Here is an 11552-nt window from a genome sequence, read left to right as displayed (position 1 = left end):
TTGGTCTAGTGTTTTGAGCATATGTTTAAGGTAATAAAATTCTTTAAAATATATATAATTTGTATAGAGCCCTAAGTGAACTTTTATCTATGGATTTTAATTTAATCCATCCTACCCGTGACAATGAATCAATTTTGGTTGTTTTCTCAAGAAACTGACTTGATATAAGGGGGAAACCAATGTTATCCCTAGATAAGGTCATAAGTCAACATCTCGGTAACACAATCAAAATGTATCTGTCAGTGCAAATGGAATAAAGATGTAAGGATGTTTGTCTGCTTCGGGCTTCTGTAGTTCTGAAAAGATGACAGAGATTTATGTCTTGTGTTGTTAATATCATTGTATTAATTATCACCCTGTTACTCTCATACCGACACTGAAATCAGAAGAGGTCCTCGACCCTGGATTATGCCACTAGGGGGCGACACAACCCCAGGAAAAAGTACTGTTGTGATTTGTAGCTCTGCTGTGTACCATCCGTATGTTAGCAGATCGACGGCGCACTTCCTTTCCTGACCCAAGTGCCCGGCAAGGCTGCTGCACGCCTTTAATTGTGGCCGCTGTACAGCAAAACTGGATTTTATAACGAGTCAAAGGAGACAAACACACCAGAATTTTTTTTCTACGAGGACGTAGGTGAGCCTGTCTGTAATTATTACCTGTGAATTAATTAATTCCTTTGTGAAATCCATAAGCCGACGACACATGCGGTGAAGGCCTCAGGATCTGTCGGTTGGTGCTACCGTTAGCTTAGCGACGACTAAGCGCCACGTTACTTTCGCACTATGTTGTTATGAAACCTATTGATAACAGTTTACTAACCACAGCGGGAAGTGTCATGTAATTATTTTATGTGGCTTTATAAATAGAAAACATCTCCTGAAACATGTATTTACTGCTGCAGAATGTTTGAAATGCTATCTGTCAAAGCTAGCTAGCATTAGCTAGGTGAAGGTTGCTGTTACATACGCAGGTTGCTAACGAGAGCAGCCTCCGTGTCGCCTCATTGACAGTTGCCAGGAAATTAGCTTCTCCAACTCCCACCAACATTAATCCATCGAGATTAACTCCTTCATGTAATAATGCTTTAGACATTTAACTGCCTAAACATGTGAATTACTGTCGCCAATAGGAAGCTCAAGTGTCTGATGAATCGCATTATTGAAGATGGGTCAGTATGACTGGTGTAGACTTTAGTTTGCAGTAGTAACTTGTCAGTGACGCATAGCTTTATATGTCCTGTTATACCATCAAAATTGTATTGCAAAGTCTTACACCGGCTGTTTCTCATCTTTTTTGTGCTGACTTAAATGAGGAAGTCTGAGAAAACACCTGCTCAGTCATGTTATGTTTAGCATAATAAGTTGGGACCCCTCTAGACTATATGCATATCTTGGAAGCGCATTTGTTTTGGTCCTACATTCCCATCAAGTTACAAAGATGTCTTTTACTAGATAATACTGGCCTAGACAGCAGCACAATAAGTTCCACACAATAACAAACTACAGACCTAACAAACAAAGCTGTCAACAGTCGAAAAGTTAGCAGGTTGCACTTGTAAAGCATGTGCATACCGTGTTCAATTAATCCTTAATTCTGGTTTCACAACCTTCCAGACTAGTTTGAGGTTGCTCTGAAGCTTAGATCCATGTGATGGAGGTAAAATATTAAAAGGTCAGATATGTTTGAGGAGTCTCATACTTTATGGATCATGAGACCCTTTGTCACAGTGTATATAGTGCAGATACTTCTCCCTCTTTTTCAGCCCAATTTTAACATGTAATTTTGTCTTTGCAGATTGACAGCCTCCTTCAGAAATGTCCCGTTTCTTTGCCACCGGGTCTGACAGCGAGTCAGAGGAGTCCTCATCCGCTGATGAGATCACCCCTAAAGCAACTGGAACTACTTTCAAGCAGTCAGTGCAACTTAAAATACATCTCACAGGGACTCTTCTTTATTACTATTATTATTTTTCAACCTCATATATCTCTTTTGTTTCCACAGGTCATTGCTTCTCAGTGACGATGAAGAGGACACAAAGAGAGTGGTGCGCAGCGCCAAAGACAAAAGGTTGGTGTGGTATCTTTATGAGCAGCTTAATTATAACTTTTACAGCTACACTTTTGTTCTACTCATGACTGAACCATTCTTGAATCTTAGGTTTGAGGAGTTGACCAACTTCATCAAAACTATTCGCAATGCTATGAAGATTCGTGATATGGCCAAATGTCTGGAAGAGTTCGAGCAGTTGTGTCGAGCCTTCCTCAAAAGCAAGAATATCGTGGACAAAGAGGGTGTTCCTTCTTTCTATATCCGCCTTCTAGCTGACTTGGAGGACTATTTGAACCAGGTCAGAAGCAAAAAAAATTAGATCAAAACTTGTTTAGTTTTATGTTCAAGGTCCCACTTCAGTGTTATTAAATCATTATCTTTGCAGCTTTGGGAGGACAAAGAGGGCAAGAAGAAGATGAACAAAAATAATGCAAAAGCCCTCAGTACACTACGTCAGAAGATCCGCAAATACAACAGGGACTTTGAAACTGAAATAGCTGCATACAAAGAGGTAAAGAAGGAACTTTTCACTCTAATGTCCTCTGTTGTCTTTATGTCTACTTAACAGAAAGTTCTGATTGAAAGAAATTAGAAATACTTTTAGTAAGAAGCAAGTAGAAGTGCATTGTTCCTATGCTTGATAGCTTTAAGTAACAAAAGAAAAGCAACATTTTTTCTTTCTTATTAGAACCCACAGGAGTCTGCAGATGAAGAGGAAGAGAAGGAGCCGGGAGATTCTGGTAAGCTCTGTGTGTCTATGTTGAGATTCACAGAAAGGTTGTCAGATGTTCAAGAAAATAAAAATACTGCAAATCTGTCATCATAACATCAGAAAAGATGGTAGATTGGTTCTATTCAAGGCTGATTTGGTGCCTTTGAATTGTGTATTTTAGCATGTATTCCAGACTGTTATCAAATATGTTTTTTAACAATGGAGTTTAAGAAGCACTGAGACTGTTTATCAAGATCATATTTGGTCATAAACAGCAGAATTAAGGTTTAGAACCATTGCGTCTACAGAGGTAGTGGCATCATCTCTAAAATGCATCCTCTTTCTTTTAGGCTCATCCTCTGAAAGTGAGGGAGATGCAGGTGATGAAGGAATGTCTGCTAAGTCTTTTTTGAAGAAAAAGCCGGAGCCCACTGCAGATGCCAGCAAGTTCCTCAAGTCTGCCAAGGGATCTGGGGTAAGAAGCCAGTTTGCCATGTTTTTTTGTACCAGTGTGTGAGAGGAACCTGAGCTAACATGCTTTTGTTTCTCTCTCTGTCAGGATGAGTCCTCCTCTAGTGACGATGATGATGATATAGAGTGGGGATCAGACTCTGTCGACAGCGGCAGTGAGAGCTCGGATGATGGCGATGAGAAGAGCTCTTCTTTGGCTGTGGTTTTCCTGAAAAAGTTAGTCTCTGCACATAGCTTCTTTTTATTTAAGGGCAGGAAGTTACTCTGGAATACAACTAGTGCAAACAAGAATCTTCATGCACACTTGTATTGACTTATTTTTGTATTTGTAAACTGTGAGCTTTAAGTATGTGAAATTAATAGTTAAAATGAATTGAAAATGTTACATCTCTTTAGAAGTGAAGATTACATCATGCTCATCTTTCTCTTTGCCTTTTTTAAAATCAAATATACCTTGGTAGTTTTTGGCAGAACAAGTTAGATATAATTAATAATAGACATCATAACTAGTTATAAATTTAACAGCAATCCTAAACACGTATGATGGTCATTAAACAAAGACACAGTAACATGTGAGCTCATCATCTCATGCTCCATCTGTTGTCAGAGCTCAGGACACTGAGAAGCCGAGTGAAAAGAGGATCGGGAAGAGAAAGAAGCCCAAGAAGAAGGAGCGTCTTGAAGAGGAGGCAGAAGAGGAAGGAGGAGAGGAGGTGGAGGGAGGCTGGGAGAAGGTGAAGGGAGGAGCTCCTATGGTCAAGGTAAAGAAGAGTTCAGATGATGCCTTTTTAGACTGCTTGCAATCATGACTGATTCAGCCAAAACAAAATGAAACAATAGATGGTACATCAATGTGTCAGTGCAGTAAAACACATTTTAGATCAATGATATTAATGAGCATCATGATTAAATGTCTAAGGAATTTGTATAGAGTAGCTTTTGATGAACATTTTGCATTCAAATGAGGAACCACAAAACACTTTTAAGCAAATCTTGAAAATGTGGATGTAATGTGATGTTTCCAACCCATCAGGAAAAGCCCAAGATGTTTGCTAAAGGCACTGAGATCAACATACCAGTGGTGGTGAAGAAGCTGAACGAGATCCTGCAAGCTCGAGGCAAAAAGGGTACCGACAGGTAACATCACTTCCTTGTTTATACTTCCACAGTAAATCTATGCTGGAGCTAAGCCATTGTGACCTACACCATTGTGAGCACTATAAACTTATGTTTGTGTGTCTGTGTCATTTTCATTACCTTGACCAGTCACTTCTGGGAAGAGAGATTTTTATGCCAGTTTCATGCATGCTTGTGCACAGGAAACCATGACAACTAAAAACCAAGTGTATTATGCTTCTGATAAAAATTGAGTACTAGTTTATTACACTGCATGGCTGCATAGGAGGGAGGAGACATCAGAGGAGATGGAAAGAATGGCTGCTGATTCAATTAAGACAGGGAAAGGGGAAATATTGCTCTTCTTTGGCCATGTGGATAAGGAAATGCCATTTTTTTTAAGGTGGTGAGCAGATTTGACTTATTGTTTTACTGTCTGTAGCCATTTTTCTCACTCTAGAGTACGCTCAATATGCCCAAAGACATGCCCAGACACCGGCTGTTACCTAGTCCCACCCAGCAGACCAAACCCAGAGATTATGGTCTACATCATTTCAACACAAAGCTAGATTTTGAGGAAGTGCATGGAGGCTTCATGCTAGGCAGGGGGCGTAGAGTTTAGGGCTACATGGACCTTTGTCATAGATTTGATGCAGAATTTTAAAACAGGCTCTAGACTACAACTTTGTTTTATAGGAAATATGTAAAAATATACAGGATTACATTAAAGTAACATTTAAAAATTAAATCCTTAACACTTAATCAAGTATAAGGATGTCTAAATAAACAAAATGCATAATAAAGCTTTTACTGGCCTAGCAGCAACTAAGTACAAACCTTATTACCCTTCTTACAAGTGCAATTTTCCCCAGTAAGTTCCGTAAATAACAATAAATTACTCAAAAAAATACTTGCACTTGTAATACTTTTATTTTTATCATAAATACAGTTCTAATGAATCATGTAAATTTCATGATAAATAATTCCACAGAATTCCCTGTAACTTTTTAAAGCTCATGCTGTTTTAATGTTTCCTTGATATTATCTCTTGGTCCATTTTCTTCCTTTCTCAGAGCCGCCCAGATCGAGCTGCTCAACGCTCTGGCAGCCATCGCCGCAGAGAATGACCTAGGCCAAGGTATCATGGTCAAGATCAAGTTTAACATCATTGCCTCCTTATACGATTACAACCCCAACCTGGCTGCTTTCATGAAGGTAAGAGATGCTGATTATTTCTAAATGTAACCACTAAAAAGGGTTTGTAACTACACAATTCAGTAAACATGACTAAATAGCATTATTATAGAGCTATTGATATTCCTTATATTATTTGTTACACATGGTATTTTTCATAGCTTGAATTCAGTTTTATTCATTTATTTATTTATTTATTTATTTAACCTTTATTTAGCCAGGTTAGTCCCATTGAGATCAAAGATCTCTTTTTCATGGAGACCTGACCAAGAATGGTAGCAATACACAGTTTTAACAACACATGTGCTCAAACTCACAACAGTACACGATAAATGTAATCAACAATAGTAAAATAATCATCAGTTAAAACAGGGGCATTCGGAGAGTTTGAATTCAAGAGTCTTCACTAAAGATTTAAAAACATTCAGAGTCACCAAGTTTTGCCATTTAAATTCAGTCTGTGGATTATTCCACACAAAAGGAGCAGAAAACCTAAAAGCCTTCAGTTATATTTATATATGACAACCCGCTTTTAAAAATGTTGAGATTCTAGAGCTGGACTTCTGTTGTTTTCAGACTGATCATTCTGGTTTTGTTTCCCTCCAGCCCGACATGTGGAAGAAGTGTCTGGACTGTATAGATGAGCTGCTGGACATCCTCTTTGACAACAACAACATCTTCATCGGGGAGAACATTGCAGAGGACAGCGAGAACCTGGCAGCCTCAGAGCAGGTATCCCACCTTTTCTTCTTAGTTTTCTCCATCATTTACACCATCTCAAACAGAATCCCTGCAAAGTGTGTGTCTTTCTGCATCTGTGTTTTACTTGTAGATGTTTTAATGTTTGTATGTCTTGAGCTTTAATGGATAATCTGTTTCATTCTGCACAAGCTGTGTGTTTGTATCTGTATTCTGATGGATTCTTTTTTTTTTTTGTTTTTGGAAAAAAAAAGTTTGTTTTTAATTCAGTACTTGTTTCTTCAGCCCTTCAGGGTTCGTGGCTGCATCCTTACACTGGTTGAGAGGATGGATGAAGAGTTTACCAAGATCATGCAAAACACAGATCCGCACTCACAAGGTGAGCTCTACCAGGAAGAAAGAATATTCAAAGACTTTGATTTCCTTTCTTTGTCTTGTTTTCCTTTGCCATATTTTCCATTTAATTTTAAATTGTAAAGATGTTTCTCTTGTCTTGCCCTGCATTGGAAAGGGGACTGACTCACTGTAAAAATGTGTACCAGAAGGTTAAAACAAAGTAATCTAAGCCAACCCTTCTCTCCACCTGTCATCCAGAATATGTGGACAATCTGAAAGATGAGGGACGAGTTTGTGGCATTGTGGACCGGCTGCTCGGTTACATGGAGAACAAGGGCAGCACTGAGGAGATCTGTCGCATTTACTTGCGTCGGATCATGCACACCTACTACAAGTTTGACTACAAGGCCCACCGGCGCAGCCTGGGCCTCCAGGGAGAAACCAAGGTTAGAGGCATAGTGGAGGTTTACGTCTTTTTGAAAAAAGTTTAAAGTGGAAATCTATCTAAAAGTGAGTAACTTTATTTGTTAATGGTGTGAGTCTGGAGTGCTGAGTTGTGTCTGTCTGCTGTTTTTAGTCTGAGCAGGACCAGGAGGAGAGCGAGGGGGAGGACAGCGCCATAATCATGGACCGTCTCTGCAAGTTCATTTACGCCAAGGATCGCACCGACCGTATCCGAACCTGCGCCATCCTCTGCCACATCTACCACCACGCTCTGCACTCCCGCTGGTACCAGGCCCGAGACCTGATGCTAATGAGCCACCTGCAAGACAACATCCAGCACGCCGACCCGCCCGTACAGGTGGGCACACACACACACACCTAAATAATAACACACTAACAAGAAAAAAAATGAATGTTAACTGATATTTTCTGTTTATTTTGCCTAGATCCTATACAACAGAACCATGGTGCAGCTCGGCATTTGTGCCTTTAGACAGGGCATGATCAAAGACGCCCACAATGCACTGCTGGACATTCAGTCATCTGGACGCGCCAAGGAGCTGCTGGGTCAGGGTCTGCTCATGAGGAACATGCAGGAGAGGAACGCCGAGCAGGAGAAGATCGAGAAGAGGAGACAAGTAAGTCAGACATGGGTGGACACTGCTCAAACACTAAGGACTGGTGCTGTGAGCTAAGTGTTGTCTTTCAGACGGAATAATTTAAGACCAAAGTATTGTAACAATATTTTGACTTCCCTCACAGGTGCCCTTCCACATGCACATCAACCTGGAGCTTCTGGAGTGTGTGTACCTGGTGTCGGCCATGCTTCTAGAAATCCCCTACATGGCTGCACACGAGTTTGATGCCCGCCGCAGGATGATCAGCAAACAGTTCCACCATCAGCTCCGAGTGGGAGAGAGACAGCCTCTGCTAGGTAAGACACAAGTCCCTTAACTCTAAAACCCAGGAGGGTATTTTTAAAAAGTGAGAAAGAGCATAACTGAAGACTTCTGTTTGCCCCTTAGGACCCCCAGAGAGCATGAGGGAGCATGTGGTGGCAGCTAGCAAAGCCATGAAGATGGGAGACTGGCGCACCTGCCACTCATTCATTATCAATGAGAAGATGAACAGCAAAGTATGGGACCTGTTTCCTGAGACACAGCGAGTCAGAGAGATGCTTGTCAGGTTAGCACATGACAAGATCTTATCAATAATTATTTTTTAGTACGATTTGTGTATAAATCCTGTTGAGAATCATTGTAGAACATAACCCACTGATTTAATCTTGCCTTTTATGGTTTCCTTTAACAGGAAGATCCAAGAGGAGTCACTGAGGACTTACCTGTTTACATACAGCAGTGTGTACGACTCCATCAGGTAAGCACCAGACGATTAGATTGGAACAGTGCTTGCATTGTCTCTGCTAAAACATTTGTGTGTTTAGATTCTGTTCCTCTTGCTGAAGCATCAGTTTGTAGTTCGAAGACTAGATTTAGTGCCAATCTAGGATGAAACTCAACCTTTTAGTATAAACAAAAGAATCTAAATTAAAGCATTGCCAAATTTTGTCTGATTTTAAAGGTTTTTTAAATCGGGAAAATATTGAGTTATAGTGTATTAGAACTAGTGTTGCATCAGTGCTGTTAACGGTTATCACATGGATTTTTACAAAACCCTAATCATGGACTGATGACACTAGTATGGTTAGTGTGGACAGAAGGCAACACTGATGCCAACAATTGCTCAACCGACCACCCACAGTGGCTGGTAAACAAAAGTAGTGCAAGATACTGATTAGTGACAGCCATCTCATATTGAGCCCCTTTCTTCTTTATGGTTCACTCTGACGCCATCAGAGTAGAGCCAGGCAGACTTTAAACACTTTCTAAGGCTGGCCACACACTATATTATGTTAAGCCTGATTTTAGTCTAGATTTGCCCCCGATGATCAAAAACTGTACCTTTATTCCAGCTTTTACCTTATACACCTTGTTTTTAAATTTTGCTGCAACTATAATGTGCACCAGGACAGCCAGCTGAGTATTTCAGTTGTCCTACATGTTTGTTTTACTTCTGAAGTCATGTTTGATCACATAAGATTCAGTGAGATCTCCTGTGTGCAGTCTTCACTGTGAAATTGTTACTTCAGACAGCAGGTGTGTGGTCTCATAGTCTGGCTGATTCGCCTAGTGTGCATTCAGAGGATTACAAGTTGAAAAACTTGTTTGAAACCCTCCTTATCTGTGGTCTGTCAGTTTTTCAAAATTGTTTAAGTTTAAAAATCGTCTCCTGTGTTGCTAACCTAAACAACCAGCATTGCCGCCACCTCATGTCAGAGCAGGTGTTTATGCTTACTGCATTTCCATTCACTCAGGTCCACCTGCTCAAAGGCACTTTTCAGTTGATGACTTGCTTGTCAAGTCTAAGATGATTAAAAGCATTGGACCACTGAAGCTCAGTTTATTTAACCAGAAAAATATTTGATACTGGACAAACGCTTCACAGCTTTAGTCCCTCCTTATTGTGTTGTTCAGATGCTTTTATTTAAAACAGTCATATCAGGAAATATATTGTTTTCCATAGCAGCCTAACGCAGTTCAGCTGGATAGAAACAAAATGTTTGATTACATATCCAGACACAAGCTACAACATAATTGAAGACACAGTGATTTAAAGTATCTTTCTCAGGTCTTGTGCACAAACAGGAATTGACTACAGGCTTGTTTGAGAGGGAGAAAGAAGGTCAAAGTCAGAAAACATCACTCTTTGTTCAGGACCTTTTAAAATTTTGCAACATTGTGAGAAAAAAGAAACTATTAAAAACGTTCTTGCCATATTGCTTACCACTTTCCATATCCCCCCCCCCAGCATGGAGACCCTGTCTGAGATGTTCGAGTTGGAGATCCCCACAGTTCACAGCATCATTAGCAAGATGATCATCAATGAGGAGCTGATGGTAGGCTACTCCTTTTTACTTTAGATTTAAAATGAATTTCAAGATTTAGCTTTTTTTTATCTACATGCATGATGTTATTTTCAAATCAAAGTTTTTGAAATGTTTTCTCTTCTTCATCCATCAGGCATCGTTGGATCAGCCCACACAGACGGTAGTGATGCACCGCACGGAGCCCACCTCTCTACAGAACATGGCTCTGCAGCTGGCTGAGAAACTGGGAAGCTTGGTGGAGAACAACGAACGCGTCTTTGACCTGAAACAGGGCGTCTATGGAGGTTACTTCAACAGAGGTGAGTTTAGACTGCCAGTTTCACAGTATACTGTAGATGCCACCTAGTATAAATGTGCATGTTACAGCACATTTATACAGTTACTGCATGTATGTGATGTTCTCTATGCTTTCGAAATTATAGCCTGATCTTTTTGAAATTAAATGTGCGTCTTCTTTTTTATACAGACCAGAAAGGTGGATACCAAATGAAGCAATCCTACCAGAGAGGTATGGTAGAACATGCTCAGAGTGCTTTTAGATAAACAAAACTATTCTGAACCATATGGTGACCTTCCCACACCCACTGATCTCCTGCAGAGTCTGTGTGCTGTTAATTCACTGCTGCTTGTGACTTTATTGCTGACTCACTTTGTCTGCACTTAATCAGTAGCTAGCTTGTAATGTATTAAAAGGTGAGTTAAGGATAAAGGATGGCATTATTTTTAAGGGATTTAAGTGATAAATGGTGTTGTATAACCAGATCTGTGGTTGGAAGTCTGAACTGTTCCACACAGCTACACTACAATGGAAAACAGAGAACATGAACGTGGTGTTGTTTTAATATGCTGTTAATGTGACATTATTTTGCTCTTAATGTTGTACTTGGTGTCTCCTCAGAAAGTGGAAGAATATAGTTGTCAAGAATAAAACTAACTGTGAAAGATAAGCTTCATATCCTGTTTACTTGGGGTTTATTGAAGTGAACTGTATCAAAACAGTTTCCCTTACCTGATACATATTAGAAACTGATCCTCTGTTAAACTGTTGTTATGGTAACTTGTAGATAAATGTTATTAAACACCCTCATTTAAACTATTTGGATATTGTGGTTTGATTGAATATAGTTTTGATACTCTGATAACGCTTGTTTCCTTTTTGTTCACAGATCAGAAAGGAGGCTACCAACAGAAACAGGGCGGCTACCAGAGAGGTGGCTACAGGAATCAAAACCAAGGAAACTACTGAGCTTGGATTATTACGATTTCCCTCCTGTCTCCTGAAAGTAGTCTTCATTCCATAACAACAGCATCAACATGTGTGTCTGTGCGCTGCACTTGGCTGTTCTCCTTCATTTGACTCCAAACAGCTCTCTGCTGATCCTGAACATTGTGGCAGTGTGGGCCATTATTACTGCTACTGCAGAATGTTTTATGGGTAGAGTTTTGAAGGTTGTATTGAGTAGCGGTAGAGATGAAAGCATTGCAGCGTGTCCGGCTTGGAGCAGTAGTCCAGGGACAGACATGTCAAGTATTGTTAAATTACACTTATCTAATAAACAACATTAAACAGTGTGCTCTGAC

The 11552-nt window shown here is 40.0% G+C and overlaps 1 protein-coding gene across 2 annotated transcripts; it reads left to right on the top strand.

The window, feature by feature from the left end:
* Positions 1-496: 496 nt before the first annotated feature.
* On the top strand, positions 497-11543 carry eif3c (eukaryotic translation initiation factor 3, subunit C). 2 transcript variants are annotated; one of them, XM_041815673.1, is made up of 23 exons: positions 497-632; positions 1798-1915; positions 2005-2070; positions 2161-2350; positions 2438-2563; positions 2741-2792; positions 3115-3239; positions 3324-3451; positions 3843-3996; positions 4269-4372; positions 5425-5566; positions 6152-6277; positions 6530-6623; positions 6839-7026; positions 7158-7382; positions 7471-7662; positions 7787-7958; positions 8050-8209; positions 8336-8401; positions 9893-9980; positions 10105-10270; positions 10438-10479; positions 11138-11543. In XM_041815673.1, the coding sequence occupies exons 2-23, from the start codon at positions 1818-1820 to the stop codon at positions 11215-11217; spliced, it is 2784 nt and encodes a 927-aa protein (XP_041671607.1). In that variant the 5' UTR covers positions 497-632; positions 1798-1817; the 3' UTR covers positions 11218-11543. The 2 variants fall into 2 exon arrangements, with proteins under 2 accessions (XP_041671607.1, XP_041671606.1); XM_041815672.1 differs by having other exon boundaries at positions 497-636.
* Positions 11544-11552: the final 9 nt, after the last annotated feature.

The sequence above is a fragment of the Cheilinus undulatus genome, linkage group 20, assembly GCF_018320785.1.
Source record: "Cheilinus undulatus linkage group 20, ASM1832078v1, whole genome shotgun sequence".
Lineage (NCBI taxonomy): Eukaryota > Metazoa > Chordata > Actinopteri > Labriformes > Labridae > Cheilinus > Cheilinus undulatus.
The sequence above is the reverse complement of the archived record's forward strand: the minus strand, read 5'-3'. Positions and strand labels throughout refer to the sequence as shown.